Source organism: Brachyistius frenatus, unplaced genomic scaffold (genome assembly GCF_029030835.1).
Source record: "Brachyistius frenatus isolate BFR_SWC_R1_liver_20210118 unplaced genomic scaffold, ASM2903083v1 Contig_130, whole genome shotgun sequence".
Lineage (NCBI taxonomy): Eukaryota > Metazoa > Chordata > Actinopteri > Embiotocidae > Brachyistius > Brachyistius frenatus.
Genome location: NW_027210729.1, coordinates 119,592 through 136,873, shown reverse-complemented (window position 1 = coordinate 136,873; position 17,282 = coordinate 119,592). Strand labels below are relative to the sequence as shown.

Below are 17,282 nucleotides of genomic sequence, written 5' to 3'. Positions count from 1 at the left end.
GAAGATGCTTCCCGTGAACGCGCCACTAGATGCCGCTTTTCTCCAGCTGCTGCCAGCGCTCCTCTCATCCGGACCCACGGCCTAACTTTACTGAAAGCTTCTTTTTTTTTTTTTTTTTTTACCAACAAACATGGGCAGTAGCAGACTGCACCGACAGCCACTGCCCAACACATTTATAAACAAGTTAAAACAAACGGATTGCCATCCATTCCTCTGTACTTTCGCGCGGTGGGTGAATCCCTGCCGCAGAGCCCCGCGAGGAGACGCTGACACAGGGTGCCACCGGGCACTGCAGGGGCACGGGCCATGGTGACGTCAGGACGTGCGTCAAAACAGGAAGCCAAACAGCCAACTCCACACATAGTATACCCCCCACTGTGCCCCCCCCCCTCTCTCGAATTCAAATTCGTTTTGTTAGTGTTATTAGGTACTGCCAAAGAAGGATTACGAATGTTTCAAATGTAATTATACAAATTTAAAATATCAGAAAAAGCTTCATATTTATTTCTTGACTTTTTTCCAGTTGCATCTGACTTGTCACCGTTCCTGCACCGGCAGGGCCGGATTAACCTTCCAGGGGATCCCAGGGCATCAGTGAACTGTGGTACCCCTTTGATGTAAAAAGTCAAAAGTGTAAGTAAACATATGTATTATGGAGAAATGTTATTTTATATGTATATTGAAATAACTTTAGTGAAGATGGTGTTGTTGGTTCACTGAACATCTGCTGCTGTGTGCACATTTAAACACTGGATCCCAAAGCCATTCCAACAGTTCATTTTGGTGGTTCAGGATTAACAAAGGAGAGATGGTTGGATGCTTTTTTTTTCTAAACATGAAAGTTTCCAAAACAAAGACAAAATAAATACATAAAATTTCAAATCAAATGTCAGCATTAACAAATCGTTGAATCAGTAAGTAAATAAGATTAACAATGTTTAATTTACATAGTTAATGCATCCACAAACTTGGTTTTCCCATCCTCTTTAAGGTAACAAACACGGAGGTCTAAAGTCATAATAAAGACATTTAGCAGACATTAAACACACACGGAATATTAAACAGATAAAATGATATAACGGGTGGAATTAAAGTTCCATTTTCACTTACAGAGCCTCTGTGTTGTGTGTTTGGAGGGAAAGAGGCTCTGCAGGCCAGGGGGGAGGGGGAGGGGGTGTGATGTAGTTTCCTGGGAGTGCCCATTAAATTGACACACCCAGGATGTGGCATAGATGTAAGGATGTCAGGAGTAGTTAGGTCTCTTCAACTTGTGATTTAACATACGTTATTACTAATATTGATATATCAATAGACAAACAGTACTTTAAGATTATAATAAATGTAAAGAGGAGGTACTTTTAAATACTTGAAGCTGTTGGGTAGCGTAATCTTTAGCAAGCATCATGTTTTGTAAACTGAAGATTTGTATGTAAAACCTGAGAAGTAGCTAAATATGAAGGGTGTACAAGTACAGAGTACCATAAAAAAAAATAAAAAAATAAAACGTTGCATACAAAAGTAAAGTCCAACCTAAAACTTAAACTCAATTCAGTACTTGGATTACTTTCCAGCACTGACACTTAGCACAAGATAAACTTACATAATGTAGGCTTTAAATGGGACTTTTTTGTCACATGGCAAACTTGCATGGAGCCTCCGGGGCCTCTGAGGGTTGCCAGTTTTGCCCACTTGACACTGGCTAACATGCTTCTACTGTAATATCACCATTTTTGTTGCCGTCCTGAGGATAGATAGTCGATCGAGTTTATAAAGGTTTTTGGTGTGTGGCCCCTCAACTGGTGTGCATCTTATCCAGAAATATAATTCTGGTCCAGCAGAGGGAGCTCTTGAAGCACCAAACCCCTTCAGCACAAACGCTAAGCTGCCCTACAGACGGACAGCCAGTGAAAGGCTGACTGTTTCCACTCTGTTAGGTTAGAATGAGCTCCTTAGTCATATAATTGCTAATGAGATGAGATGAGGGATGGGTCAGGTTTGCAAGGATTTAATCCCTGCAAACTGACCCTTCACCCTCCACCGGCACACTGGCCCCCTCGGTCCTGTCGACTGAGCCAGCGCCTAAAACCACAGACCAGTAGAAGTCTATGCCACATTAGCTGAGGAAAGAAGGATATATTTAGGAAGCACCAGTTTCTTTTATGCATTTTTTTTTTCCTCTTGAGGGTGTTGCATATTTATTTAAAGATCTACTTCAAAGTGCAATTTTTTTCATAAATCCAGCTCACAAATCTGCACCCAGGGTCCAATACAAGAATGTGCATACATGTTTTTGTACATTCCTGCAGCAGCAGGGATGCAGGTTATAGTGACCTGGGCTAAATGCCTTTGATAGAAAAGCCTGGGCCCTTCTGCAATCCTCTTATTTCCTGGCTAAGATCCCTCTGTGTCCCTGAGGAGGACGAATGCTCATCTCATCCAGTCTATCAGTCACATCTACTCCTTTAGGTATCTGTGCACCTCCATCCCGTTGGCATGGGTGGAAATAGACAGGTGGTGGTGCACAAGGATCAGAAGGAGGAGTCTGAGGTAGTGCATGTTGAGAAGGGTGGAGGTGTGTGAGTTGAGGAACTGAGGAAGATATGAAAAAGGAGAAGAAAAAAAAACCTGAAAAAAGACAGGATTCTGTGGCTTCAGACTAGTGGTAACACATAATAGAGGATAGTGGATAAATAATTGAATAGATGCTCTTAGCGAATCCACAGTGGAGTGAAAGAGCACTGGGCTGTTGTGTTTGTTCTACAGTAGGCTAATGATATATAATATACTAAACAGGTGGCAAGTGTATGGGGGAAAAAAAAAAAAAAAGTGGACAAGAGGCATAGTTAAGAGTCCAGACAGGAAACAGAACATTGAACTCATAGCACCAGTGGCACTTTTTTTTAGTTTTCTTGTTAAAAGGTACAGTAGGTCTTTATCACATGGAAACACATGTACAGTGCGAGTCACACTATAAATCAACACTATCCCACAGCCAAATCTTAACTAATCCATACAGTTTGGGAGTTACTTTGGCGACCTGATGGCAGATTAGTGGAGGCTTCTCTTCCAGTGACCTGCTTTCCTGGTTAACTTATGGAGTGACGTGGAAATAAGCTCTTTTGAAGCTAAAGCCAATTTACACCCAAAGATTAGGGCAGATCTGTTTGGACAGGCCAAAGACACAGCATACCTCTCTCACACACACACACACACACACACACACACACACACACACACACACACACACACACACACACACACACACACACACACACACACACACACACACACACACACATGCGTTCTTTCCATCCTGGAAATCCTTGGATGGAAGAAACGGGAGAGGAAGGAAGCAAAGGAGAAAATGGGAGCATGGGGGATGGGAGGCTTTGATCTTAGTTTAAGTTCCTAACAGGTTATATCTCGCCTCTATATGTTAAATACAACATTTCTGTGGTAGCAAAGTAGTTAAGTCATGTTTGATTTTTGCAAATACGTGACCCCACTCACACCAAAACGAAAACAAAGCGACACAAACAGAATCTATGGGGTGCTGACATTGTCTTTATTTCAGTTTTATGTGCAGCCAGGAAGCTGTGTTGCTTTTGTTTTAATGAGACAATGAAATTACCATTTGTTTTCCTTAAAAAAAAAAGCTCTTTTCAGGAGGAGTTTCCCTTCAGTCCTACGTGGCAGTGAGACAATATAGAGCTGAACTTCCATCTCTTTCTCTTCCATCATAGCTACATCACACAGCAAAAAGAAATAAATCAAGAGGACCCACAAAAATATGAATAATAACAAAGATAATCACAAATTTGCATAAATTCTAAAAAAAAAAAAAAGAAAAAAAAAAGAAAAGAAAAATAACTACCGTTTCATCCCCAAAGTGATTTCAACCCGGTTTTTAATTCACAATAAACATGAAGAAAATAGCATGTCATTCTGTAAATGCAGCACAGTTATGTCAGTTTGAGAGAGCAGTGCTGGTGACTGCAGACGAGTTGAATACACTCGATGGCAAATGTGAGAATTTTGTATTGTGACGTTATTTTGTTTGCTGACCAGGTTCAACTCAACTAAATATTTGTAAACAGAAATTTTCCATCAAACCAAAAAGTTCTTTTGTTGGTAATAGTTCAATTTATTAAAACTCTTTTAGAGCACTAGAAAATAAATGAGCACGTTAAAGACTACTTAAGCTTTCAGTTAAAACAATACTGGAATTCAGAGTACAAAAGTTGGAGGTGAATTTTGGTTGATAAGTGGATACTGAGCAGGTTGCAGGTCCTTTTAATATTTTGGTCCTATTACGGTCCAAATTCCTGTTGGATAGAAGAGCACGGAGCCTACATGGTCAGCATTTTGCTTTTCTTGATAAAAAAAACAACAACAAAACTGTAATGGAGACAACCAACACTCCTCACTTTCTCCCAAACCCAGCACCCAACACAGACACACCAACAAATACACATTGCTACCCAGTCACCTTCTCAAGTTGGTCCCAAATCACATCCATCTATATCATCTGCAGGGATGTTTGTCTGGTTTGAACTCTCTGTTTGTTCCTTCCCTCCCTCCCCTCCCTCCTTCTCTGGCCCCTCAGAACAACTGTCCTCTTTCTGTTTGTTGCCAGGCAACCCCCTCTTCCTTCGTTACTCCCGTTTCGCTCTTCCTTTCTTTTGCCTCTTTCCGTTATCCTCCACCTCCTCCGCTTTGCTATGACCGTTAGTTACCGCGGAAGTGCCGTTGGCGACGGGCTTGCCTCCTTTGTGTGAAGAGGACGGTTTGCCTCGGTAAGCGTGGTAGTAGAAGTTGGCGAAGAGGATGATGAAGGTGACAGCGTAGCCAATCAGGGCCCACTGCATCCAACAGGGGAACGGACAGCCAGTGTAGAGGGAGTGGCCGGCGTGGCCGATGGTTACGTGGAACTGGATCTGTTGGGACACGCAAGATGTGCACTTCATAAGATGACGAGCAAAAAAGACTGAAAATCCAACAACTCTGCAGAATGTAAAACATTAAACAACCACGCAGTCACGTGACCGTGTATGGATTAAAGCGGTTTTCCTTCACACACAAAACTATTTTGTTTGTGTGACCATACTCCTCAAAAAGTTCTGTACATGAAAAATAAAAGAGAAGCCTTTTACAGCAGAACTGTCATTGAAACAGACAGAACATCAGTCAGAAGTCTAACGCCTTCGCACGAGTACCTCGTCAAGGATCGAATTTATCTTCACAGAAAACACAAAAATGTATCCGTTAAATAATTAGAGGTGCACCGATATAGAATTTATTCATCATTTGTACTTATATGATAAGTAATAATATTAATCTTTCAAGTGCAAAAAATATGCAGTTTTCTGCAACACCAATATTTAGGGCGTCTTGACCATCTCTACAATGAAGAATAAATTAATTCATTGTAAAAAAAAAATTGCTATTTTAATTTGAAAGAGTTTATTTCTAAATATACATAAACTAATACCTGAACACCTAACTGACAATGTACAGACTGCAAAAAAAACCATTATAGTAACTTTATATACTCTGTGTCTAATTAATGCTTATTTACTGTTTAGAAAAGTACACTTTCTAAATTGGCTTTGTGTCTTCTTCTCACCTCCTCTCCGATATAAAGAGACTCGCAACCGGCAGGAAGGAGGAGGAGCAACAAGAATTCAACTCATTTTAAGATATATGAATAATTATTACAGACATTTAGTGATTGTTTATGGCAAGTTTGAAACAGTTCGCTGTTAGAATAACAAGCTCTAATGACTGTGAAAGTGGTAGCGGTCACACTCGATATGCTCTCTGTGTGTGAGGGGCAGGAGAGAGAGAGAGAGAGAGCAAAAAAAAATCACCATATTTTAAAGAGTCCCTAGTTTGCAACTATCTCCATATTATCTGACGTCATTATTGGCTGGAATTTAATCATTTTCTACATGTTGTGCAATGCCTAAAAAAAAAAAAAAGAATACCTACCATCTGAATAATAGTGAGGTATTTCTTCCACCAGAGGTACTTCTGCATCTGAGGTCCCAAGGCTGCCAGGCCATAGTAACCGTACATGAGGACATGGATGGAGGAGTTGATAGTTGCACCAAAAAATGCTGCGGAGAGGGTTAAATATGTATCGGACGTTTGAGCAGTTGTGTTCTTTCTTAACAGCTCAAATATAACGGAGTACTAGTTCTCCATTTAAAGGTGAGAGGATCAATGATGGAGATCTTTGTACTCACATTGTCCACCTGGGACCCATTTGATGCCGATCCACCACAGGATGAACATGGTGCAGTGATGGTAGACGTGGAGGAAGCTGACTTGGTTGAATTTCTTCCTCAGGATGAAAAAGACGGTGTCCAAGAATTCCACTCCTTTGGATATGTAGTACCACCAAAGAGCAGAGGCTATCTGAAGACATCAAGCGGGGTCGAGGGGATTATTGCAGCTCAATGGAGGTGGATCTCAGACATTAACACCTCAGTGTACAAAAGCAGTTTTGACCTGGGACAGAATAAGTCCGTGAATACCATGTGCAAACATTAGATACACCTGCAGGTTAGTGAAGTCTATTAAGGTCTCTTTTCACCTTTGTCTGATTCAAGCCCTGCAAAGTGAAATATTTCTCATAATTACTCCACTGCAGACCGCTGGCTTCATGACTCCATGAAGATCATCGTACACTGAGCCGCTGGACTATGTAAATTAAGTAAATCGATATTTGGTGGAGCATCGTGTAGTCAGAGAACCGGTACAATATACGGTGTGTATTTTCATATATCTGTAGCGATGGATTTGAACTGCATTTGTATTGATTCCAGTAAACAAATAAATGAAGCAAATCCTCATTTCCTTTTGTACTCTACGCTGGAGATGTTTTCAATCAGAGAGGGATGATGACTTATTGATTACACGGTGGAAACTCAGTTCAGAGTGAGATGAGATTTGGGCCACCAAACATGTTGAACTGCAACCAGCGCAACATGTCACAAAGCCCTCTTTAACTTTGCTGCATTCCCCTCGGCCTGATACTAATGCACATACAGTAGCACACAAGGTTCCTCTCTAAGCCACGACACTGTGGCATCTCTTATCCCTTAGTAAAGCCATCATGAAAGAGCAAGGCCAAAATGACCAGAAGGTAGAGATGAGGGTGGAGTTTTAGGTGGTGAGAGATCAAGTGTGGCTGCCTCTCTAAATGGAGGGCCACACCCACTTGCTCCACCTGGTGGGAAGGACCCACTGTAGACAGGTGTGTTCATTTGGGCTCTGGTTGTGCATAGATTGGTTTGGTGGTGTGTGTGTGTGTGTGTGTGTGTGTGTGTGTGTGTGTGTGTGTGTGTGTGTGTGTGTGTGTGTGTGTGTGTGTGTGTGTGTGTGTGTGTGTGTGTGTGTGTGTGTGTGTGTGGGAGGGAGCTTACCCTGACTTCATTGACATCATTGGAGTACTTGACAGGCTGACAGAGGTAGCTGTAGCCCGCCGCTCTAGAGGCTAGTAGGAGCTGATGAGAGGACGCGAATCACAAAGTCAGAAGAAAGCTCAGAGGAAAGTTTTGATATTTACGATTTGGATACAGCAGCAACTACCGCAGTGAACACAATTGACTCTTGTTGCTTCGCCCTTTTTAATTAAAATTTTTTTTAACACAAGCAGGGTAAAAAAGCAAAAACAAAACAGGACTAAACAAATTATGTAATGTAATAATCGGACAAAAAATCTCCTCTGTTAATGTGTATCCTTCTATTTGAGATAAGAGATAAAAAGAAAACAAGACTAATACACTAAACGTGGTGTTTAACCACTTAAGTGTCATAGGTTTATATTAAGCAGCAGCTCTATGACGGTGATTAGTATAACTGGTGACATTCAATGTCAGATGTGCACCGTGAGAGCTTCATAGCAACCAGCAACATGCAAAATGTGCATGATGCGTGACATCAAATCGAAGAGACGGCCATAAAAACCAGCAGCTGCTTTCAAGTGGCCAGGATTAAATATAGCTTCTTCTGACATGTGGAGCAGACGTTGTTGTTTCAATAGATTGTGGCAGGGATGCCAAATCTGAAAGAGTTGCTCTATGTAGGGAAGAAAATCAAATTTGTTGTAAGACCTGTATTTTCATTTTATAAGACCAACAATCTATGAAGTCAGAACCAAAACTAACTAGTAATGCTTCACATTTCTTGAATGAGCTCTAAAATATGTGCAGTAGAGTAACATTTTAACTGTATACAAATAAGGAGGGATTATCATTTCAAAAGTGGCCAACACAGGTAATAACAGAACAGATTAATATCTTATTAAAGTACCTGCTTTTTAGCATAAAAAAAAAAAAAAAAAAAAAAAAAAAAAAATCACCTGTGACTTGTCATGCATGTTGCGTTTATGTTTATCTGTATACCGGCAACACTGACCTCTTTGGCGATGTAAAAGTTGAGTACCACCATGCTGAAGTTGTAGACTATGAGGGTCTTCCTGAGTATGTAGGGCTGGCGGTCCTGCATGTATCTAGGCCCCGCCCACAAGAAGATCAAGTACAGGCAGCTGATGGCCAGTGTGGGATAGGGAGAGGACATCATCGGCCAGTTCTCCACCCTCTTGTCTGGGAGAAAAAGGGTTCATGTTAATGCTGGAAGAATGTGGCATATGGTGACGTCAGATGGGAAAGAGCATTCGAAAAATTGTTGTGAAAGTTCACACACTGGTTGATCCACCAACGTAATTGGCCATTTGGTGTGATACGATTTAATTATCACCCTTACGATGGGATACAGGGACAGTGGAGAAGATTTCACCACACGGTCCACGAGTTTGTATTTGGAGGTGATCAGCGATTGCTTCCTAGTTCAACTTTGACTTGCCAATCTTGGTTACATAGTTATGCCCTCATGTAATTTATAACATATGAAAATACACTTTTTTGTTGTTGTTGTTGTTGTTGGAAAGATGATCAAGTCAAAATAGTGCACTTGACTAAAATCCATAAATTACTACAGTTTGCATGGCAATGAAAACAATGAACATCAATCGGTTTCAGACATTTTTCAATAATCACAGGAGTGCTGTGATTTTTTTTAGCAGCTGTTGAGAAATGCGATTTTGCCACCAGTCTGTGTGTGAATACTCTGGTTTTAGAAACAAGCGACGCCTGCTTACCTGCTATAGTAAGGCTCCATTTGTAAAACTCTACAGTGTCATTGACAAGATGTGTTACAACCTCCATGGCTCTGCCTTTGGTCTTGATTATACTGCTGTGGAGAGAGGAGCAGAGGTAGAATGTCGACGTCAGTGAGAGACACCCAAATTAAATTACAGGCCATGCATAGCTTATCAGAGTAACGGGTAGCACGAGGAGCTACGCGCTGCCCTTAGTTTGTGCCACTCTCGACAAACACTCTTGTATCTTGAGGCTTGCAATCCTTGCACAGACTCCGTACTGCATGTACTGTGCATAGTACTGTGTTCATCAGGCCAGTGATTTCTGGACTGGACGAACTCAAACTTAACTCTTTTGAGCACCCCATTAAACAAAGTTCCTAACATATATATATGTTTAAAACATATATATATGTTTGAAACAGCCCCTGAGTGAGACCCTCTAGGGTTATGATTTGCATTTGTTTATGCTCCAGCAGCACTTAGGTAAGAAGGTAACATAACCTCCACAAGAGGCTAATACACTTCCCATTGATTCTTATGATTGCTGGACAGTCACAACCATATTTATGTCATTGTAGGAGATAGATAGATAGATAGATAGATAGATAGATAGATAGATAGATAGATAGATAGATAGATAGATAGATAGATAGATAGATAGATAGATAGATAGAGGCTATACTTTGTTATGTAGTACATCCAGAGAGATGTGAATTTCCTTGACTCTAATTAAGCAGCATTAGGCTACAGAATAGTTCTTATCTAGCTGAGATCTGAGAGCAGGTGCCTCGATATCAATATATAATTAATCCGATGCGTCAGATCAGCCGTCCTTTAAATAATGAATACCTTAGTAAAACGACTGTCCTCACTGGCAGGAAAGTGCTGAGTGCTTAGCTGCCGAGGACTAAATAATCTGCAGAATAGACAATGGTTGCAGGACTTCGTATAATAACACACCCGGCCAGGGTTTAGTTTGGTCGCGGAGGGGAACGAGATGGTTAACCGGGTGTGTGCGCGAACACAAAGGCTGGGGCGCATGTGTCAGCAGGTTTCGCTCGGACCGCTCAAGAGGCTTAAATTCAATTGATCAACGAGCTTAGATGGAGGCCTAAGTACAAATGCGAGCCCAGCGACCCACAAGCCGGTTCGATGGTTATCAGCCCTGCAATGTGGTACTTTGACGTCCCTTCAAAAAAATAAAAAAAATAAAAATAAAAATCTGTTCATAAAGAAAATTCAGTATAAAATCCCGCACACTGAAAGTATAGCACCGTTATTATGATTTTTTTTTTTTCAATAATAACATACGGGTGAAAATGACTCGTGTACGCCCGGTGTATTTAAAAGAGGTCCAGCTCACCCACGGGCCAATGACATAATTTACATTCGTTTTATATGCGGGTTAATTCAAAAGTGCGTTTTCCCCGGGCTTAACAGGTGGCGACGGACAGGTGCCGAGAGCGGATAAAGACCAGAATAAGATTAACGATACAAAAATGCCGTGAAAAAGTGTCTCAGTCGACGCACGTAAAAAAAAATAGCGAATTCCTCGTGGACAAAAGAGCGAGACTAACAATGATTTAACTCAGCAAATATCGTACAAAACTCTGCGGGGTTTTTTTTTTCTTTCTTTTTTAAATTGATGCCGAAAAAGGCGATTAATATGTTCAAAACCAAATAACAATGACACTTCAACTACACATAACGATTAAAAAAAAAAAGGGATGCCGTTACTTACGTCCTCGATATTTATAAGCGTATAATGACATCCGGTGCAATTTGATGCCCTACTCCTTTCAGTTACTGCTGCGCTCCTCCTCCTCCTCCTCCTCCTCTTCTTCTTCTTCTTCTTCTGCTTCTTCTGCTTCTTCTGCCGTTACTGCCAATCAGTTTCTTCACCGCTCCGCTTACAGTTCGACATTAAACAGCAAATTTGGCAAGAAACTAAACAAGGCAAGTGAAAAGATAGGACTAACATAGGCCAATTATGCATTCGGTCCGTGCCGGTGGCCGCTCAGCCGCATCATCCTTCTTGCAATCTCCTGGACACTGAGAAGCCAGATAGCTCTGCGCATGCGGGAATCGACTCTCGTGTCTCGTGCGTGCGTATGCGCGCGGACGTCATCTGCTAACTGCTCAATTTGTGGCCGACTTTTTTTTTTTTTTTTTTTTCCTGTTACCATCTGTTTGTTTAACCATATGACGAATTAACCAACACACTCAATAACAATAAAAAATAAATAAAAAATAATACCTCATGCAATCTCAATAATGTATTATTTTGTGTATGGATACACGTCCTAAGCATGAGCCTCCACGCCCTAAAAACAAACTGTGCGTGTGCACTCGCTCTCTTGCAGCCCCGAGTTGCTCCACTGGATGGCGCTGTCTGGTCATCGTGGGATCTTCATTTCACCTGCCGCCTTCATCACGCCAGCTCTCCTCCTCCACTGCAACCAGGAGAGGGTTCTCCGAAGGAAGGCTGACATGTTCGCCTACAGTAAGTCAACACTGAAGTTTCCTTCCTGCTTTAGTCTGCCAAAACATCATGCCAAAAGCACAATGCTGGTCATTCAATGCAACATGCCACAAGTTTATGAGGTCATTTGCCATAAACACTGTCCACCACAAGTGAATTAGCAAATGTTTCAGTGAAATTTAGATGTCATTTGAAAAGTGGTATTTGACCGATAAGTGCCATTCATCCAAGGTCTTTTTGGCTGACAGGCTCCAGACTGCTGTGTTTTAAGAGCCTTCGGTTCGTTGAGAAAGCCTCCATTTCTGTGCCCTTTTCCAGTGTCATTTATGGATTTGCACTGTTATTTTGCTTTTCCATGAGGAAAGGTAACAGTTCCAGCTGGACTGTGCTACCATGGTCCACAGACCAAAGAGCTGGTAGTGACCCAAACAGTGAAGGAAACCAGTGTGTTATGTGTGTGAATATGGGTGTGTGTTTGTACGTACACTTGTGTAGCGCTAAGTCACATGGGATCAATGAAGAAAACAATGTTGAATAGAGAATACAAGGTGTGGAAACCACAGTAATAATTCCACTCGCTGCTGTTGTGTTGGATGTCTTAGCAAACAAAAGCTACCGTACGCAGGTGACTCAACACGTTCTGGGACTACTGCTGTTGCATGCTTGTGCGTTTTCAACGCGCTACGAGCGGGCATATTGTCATGTTGGAGAACCCAAGTGCCATCGTGCCACATTTCAGGTCATTTGCACTGAATGTTTTTCCTCAGACGCCTCAGAACGTCACAGAGCTCAGTCTCGGCAGTCTGACCGCTGGGGGACAAATTCACAGAGCACAGCCACATGAAGGCCTCACCAGTGTGCGATTGTAGGACGCCTTTTTGTGATTCAAAGCAGAACGGTCCACTTTATTAAGTTGCTGACCGAGTTTTTAACTCTTGTGTTTCAAGAAATGAGAGGAAATTGATTTATTGTTGTCTGGACCTCCTACTCTTCTTCTCACAGTCCGTAGTCCTTGTTTAGACCTGCAGCTAGACATTTCAATATTTGCCATTTACTTGGCAACTGAAGCCTTTGTATTCATCGCCTGCAGGTCGCACGAGTGTTTACCTACTTTACCTATTATTGTATTTGAATGTACGTGTTGACAGTCACACGTGCAGCTTCCGTAAACTACTGCTGGTATTCTCATCCTTCAGGTAGTGCAGGTTGACATGCACAGAAACTGGTCTGACAATAACTAGTCAGGCACCCCTTGAGGAGGAAGTTGCAGCTTGCTTCATGTGAATGTGTGAGTTTGTGAGGGTGATACAACATAGAAGATTTACACCAGCAGTTTTTGTCAGATTCAACCTTCCTGACTGCTCACTGTGGGTCGAACCTCCCTTGCGAACACACTCGTGCGCACACATTCATTTGGTTTGGTTTATTCATAATGTGGCAATCGCAGAATGTGAAGGAGGCACGTCGCTTGTACTGTAATCCCAAATGGAATGACTGCTGGTCTGTAGCTCAGCAGCCACATCAGAGCGACCTGGAAGCCTGATTTGGCTGCAGGTGTCGGTCTGAATAAATACACTTAATATTAGCTCTGCTCTGAATAGCGCGAGCAACTTTTGGCCAAAGTACAGTCGGACGTTTCTGTGTAAAGTGGTGTGGCTCGCGTGACATTCCCATCTGGAAACTGAGTCTAACTGAGATGTGATTGTTCAGCTGTGTGGCTTTTAAAAACTTGGAGTAAATTGAGGATTTGCCACATAAAATATAATATAAAATGAATGTGCTAGTTGTGATCCACGTAAATGGAAGGTAGAGAACATTTTAATACACTCGGCTAAAATCAGTACAAATACTAAAATAAAATATAATAAAATAGTAAGAACATAAAATATCCCGTCGGGGACCTGATCGGGAATCATGTCGGACACATAGAAGATTTTAGGGGGAAATGAGGGGAAAACAAAATATCTACTCGTATTCAGATATATTTTTAACATATTGTTGAAGCACAAAAAAAAATCATAAAGCTGACTGATTCTTTAACAGGGAAGTGCGATTAAAGAATTCCCATCAATATTATTACACTATAATTCCATTTAATACTTGTAAAGATGAATCGGGGCTGGATGAGGCGTCATTATTTTCAGTAGGAGGTATATTTGCTGTATCATATCATGAGTTTTAATAATCACGCTTTCAACACTTGTTCTGGTCAAAACAAAGCTTTGAAATGCTTCTTTTACTGCTTATATCTGAGTGTGTTGTTCTGTGTGTGCTCAAGTGATTACATAGTAGAGGTTAAATATCATGTGTTGACTGAACTTCCTGTTTTTACTCTTACCACTTTCTTTTGCGAGCTTAATTTTTTTTTTTTTTTTTTTTTTCAATCTTCTCGTGTTTGCTCTGTCTGTCACCTCACTTCAGCCATGGCCTGCTGTATATTCTACTTTCACAGCTCACAAAGTTACCATCTGTGAATCCCGCGCTGTTTTATCACACTTTATGGTCTTCATATTTCATGCAACATCTGGCAGTGCCATTTTCAAAAAGGTAAACATTTCGCAGTTTCCAACCCAACGAATACCAGAGCATAGCTGTGGTTTCTTTTAGCCCTCCCAAAGTCATCCATCAGAGAAATATTAGTCTTTGATTCATGCTGGAACACTCTTTGCACAAATCACTAAACTCTCTGGAAGAGAAATTTCCTTCTGTAGGGCACATTCACAGCCAGCAACCTAGGACAAACCATTTTCCACATAACTCTGGAGTGGTGCGTGGCTCGAAAGTCTTTTGGGAAATATTGCTTTTCCAAAACACTCTCGCAGTAAGGGTGATCATTTGTTTCACACGGGGCTCCTGTTCTTAAATCGGTAGGACGTCAAAATCGTGCAGAAAAAAAAACAACACATTGCCGGAGGACACATATTATAGATACATGTACACATTACTGTCATCACCTGCATCACAGTCGTCAGCGCAGGCGGAGAGCTGGGTGAGTTGCGAGGGTGTGTGAGACGAGACTGTAACGCAGTCAAGATGCATGTTGGAGTCGTGCAGCACGTGCGGCCCGGAAATTACAGTCCTTTGGGAGATTTGGCACTTGGAGTATACATACGTACTTTTCTCAATGGTTTCACTGTGTGCATTCATACATACTGTTGGTGTGCGATAATTGGCAAATCTCTGCACAATGCACACGTATCCTAAAGCAGGGCTAAATCATTGCACTCTTCATAGGCTAGTATTTTTGTTTCAAGTTAAACACAGTTGATTATATCATTCTTTTATGCGGCAAAATGCAACAGTTTCCCATAAACAGCCCAACTCATATTCCTCTAATTAGTCGTCCTGCCATAACTCCAGTCTCTCCAATTGCATCTAATTGCCCCGAGTCGTTTTCTTTCACTGTTCCTGTGTAATCTGGATCAGGTCGGTTCCCTTAAAGTCTTTTCATATGGTTTTAATTTGAAAGGCATATGCAGCGGGGCTGAGATTTTAACTGGCTTCATTCAGGAGCTGATCCTTCTCTGTCTATAGTGGCTCACTAGATGTGGCATTAGGTCACAGATTGTGCCATTTGGGGGATAACTGTTGTTATTTTTTACTGCGTCCCATAAAAACAGGGATTGAACTGAACACTTACATACGTACTCTAAATGTGCGCACACACTCGGTCTTGTCCTCATATGGCCTCTGTGAAAGGGGAACTCTTCCCCTGTTGCAGTGTGTGGCCAGAAGTGCCCAGGGCCCACATGCAGAAAGGACAACACAGGACTGATGATGGAGAACCAATCTCACTGTTATACTTTCTTTCTCTCTTTCTTCCCAAAGAAAAATGCCTTCTTCTCTGTAGTCACTCTTTCACTGTGCTGTGCTTCCTTTCTTTAAACCCTTAACTATTTCCATTCATCATCATCTTTCAAAGACAGTTTCTCTTCTGCTTTCCTTCACATTCACTCTAACATCACATGACCATCCACTCAGTTTTGAGTGTGTACACACACACACACACACACACACACACACACACACACACACACACACACACACACACACACACACACACACACACACACACACAGGTCTATCTATCTTTGTGAGGGCACTTACTCACTTCCATTCACTAGCCCCTTACTCTAACCTTTAATGTTCTAAAGATGATCAGGCTAAATGTCCTCGCAGTGCAGATATATCCTCATAAGTATGGTTTACTGATAAGTAAGCCATAAGTAACTCGGTTCACATGAACAGTGGTGTGAAAAAGTACTTACCCCCTTCCTGATTTCTTATTTTTTTGCATGTTTGTCGCACGTAAATGATTCAGATCATCAAACAAATTGAAATATTAGTCAAAGATAACACAAGTAAACACAAAATGCAGTTTTTAAATGAAAGTTTTTATTATTAAGGGAGAAAAAAAAATCCAAACCCACATGGCCCTGTGTGAAAAAGTGTTTGCCCCCTAAACCTAATAACTGGTTGGGCCACCCTTAGCAGCAACAACTGCAATCAAGCGTTTGCGATAACTTGCAATGAGTCTTTTACAGCGCTGTGGAGGAATGTTGGCCAACTCATCTTTGCAGAGTTGTAATTCAGCCACATTGGAGGGTTTTCCAGCACGAACCTCCTTTTTAAGGTCATGCCGCAGCATCTCAATAGGATTCAGGTCAGGACTTTGACTAGGCCACTCCAAAGTCTTCATTTTGTTTTTCTTCAGCCATTCAGAGGTGGACTTGCTGGTGTGTTTTGGATCATTGTCCTGCTGCAGAACCCAAGTTGGCTTCAGCTTGAGGCCACGAACAGATGGCCGGACATTCTCCTTCAGGATTTTTTGGTAGACGGTAGAATTCATGGTTCCATTTATCACAGCAAGTCTTCCAGGTCCTGAAGCAGCAAAACAGCCCCAGACCATCACACTACCACCACCATATTTTACTGTTGGTGTGATGTTCTTTTTCTGAAATGCGGTGTTACTTTTACGCCAGATGTAACGGGACACACACCTTCCAAAAAGTTCAACTTTTGTCTCGTCAGTCCACAGAGTATTTTCCCAAAAGTCTTGGGAATCATCAAGATGTTTTCTAGTAAAAATGAGACGAGCCTTAATGTTCTTTTTGCTCAGCGGTGGTTTTTGTCTTGGAACTCTGCCATGCAGCCATTTTTGCCCCGTCTCTTTCTTATGGTGGAGTCATGAACACTGACCTTAACTGAGGCAAGTGAGGCCTGCAGTTCTTTGGATGTTGTCGTGGGGTCTTTTGTGACCTCTCGGATGAGTCGTCGCTGCGGTCTTGGGGTAATTTTGGTCGGCCGGCCACTCCTGGGAAGGTTCACCACTGTTCCATGTTTTCTCCATTTGTGGATAATGATTCTCACTGTGGTTCGCTGGAGTCCCAAAGCTTTACAAATGGCTTTATAACCTTTTCCAGACTGATAGATCTCAATTACTTTCTTTCTTGTTTGTTCCTGAATTTCTTTGGATCTCTGCATGATGTCTAGCTTTTGAGGATCTTCTGGTCTACTTCACTTTGTCAGGCAGGTCCTATTTAAGTGATTTCTTGATTGAGAACAGGTGTGGCAGTAATCAGGCCTGGGTGTGGATAGAGAAATTGCACTCAGGTGTGATAAACCACAGTT

The 17,282-nt window shown here is 41.7% G+C and overlaps 2 protein-coding genes across 3 annotated transcripts in view; one reads left to right on the top strand and one right to left on the bottom strand.

Moving 5' to 3' along the window:
* The window catches only part of LOC138630201 (inactive serine protease 35-like), an 82,935-nt gene that overhangs the window by 9,543 nt on the left and 56,110 nt on the right, over positions 1 to 17,282 (top strand). Inside the window, exons 2-3 of the mRNA XM_069714370.1 lie at positions 524 to 633; positions 11,533 to 11,672. The gene's annotated coding sequence lies outside the window, so the exon portion shown is untranslated. The remainder of the gene's footprint in view (positions 1 to 523; positions 634 to 11,532; positions 11,673 to 17,282) is intronic.
* LOC138630220 (very long chain fatty acid elongase 4-like) lies at positions 3,545 to 11,214 on the bottom strand. Of its 2 annotated transcripts, none has more exons than XM_069714400.1 (7): positions 10,911 to 11,214; positions 9,167 to 9,261; positions 8,425 to 8,612; positions 7,431 to 7,511; positions 6,249 to 6,420; positions 5,992 to 6,119; positions 3,545 to 4,937 (listed from the first exon to the last, which is right to left on the bottom strand). In XM_069714400.1, the coding sequence occupies exons 2-7, from the start codon at positions 9,231 to 9,233 to the stop codon at positions 4,656 to 4,658; spliced, it is 918 nt and encodes a 305-aa protein (XP_069570501.1). In that variant the 5' UTR covers positions 9,234 to 9,261; positions 10,911 to 11,214; the 3' UTR covers positions 3,545 to 4,655. The 2 variants fall into 2 exon arrangements, with proteins under 2 accessions (XP_069570501.1, XP_069570503.1); XM_069714402.1 differs by having other exon boundaries at positions 9,167 to 9,258.

Bases quoted from the DNA above. Each gene is read 5' to 3' on its own strand.
- LOC138630220 (XM_069714400.1), bottom strand. From the start codon at position 9,233: ATGGAGGTTGTAACACATCTTGTCAATGACACTGTAGAGTTTTACAAA. The intron at 8,613-9,166 runs GTAAGCAGGCGT...TTTTTCTCCCAG, and splicing joins ATGGAGCCTTACTATAGCAG to ACAAGAGGGTGGAGAACTGG. The intron at 4,938-5,991 runs GTAGGTATTCTT...GTGTCCCAACAG, and splicing joins ACCTCACTATTATTCAGATG to ATCCAGTTCCACGTAACCAT.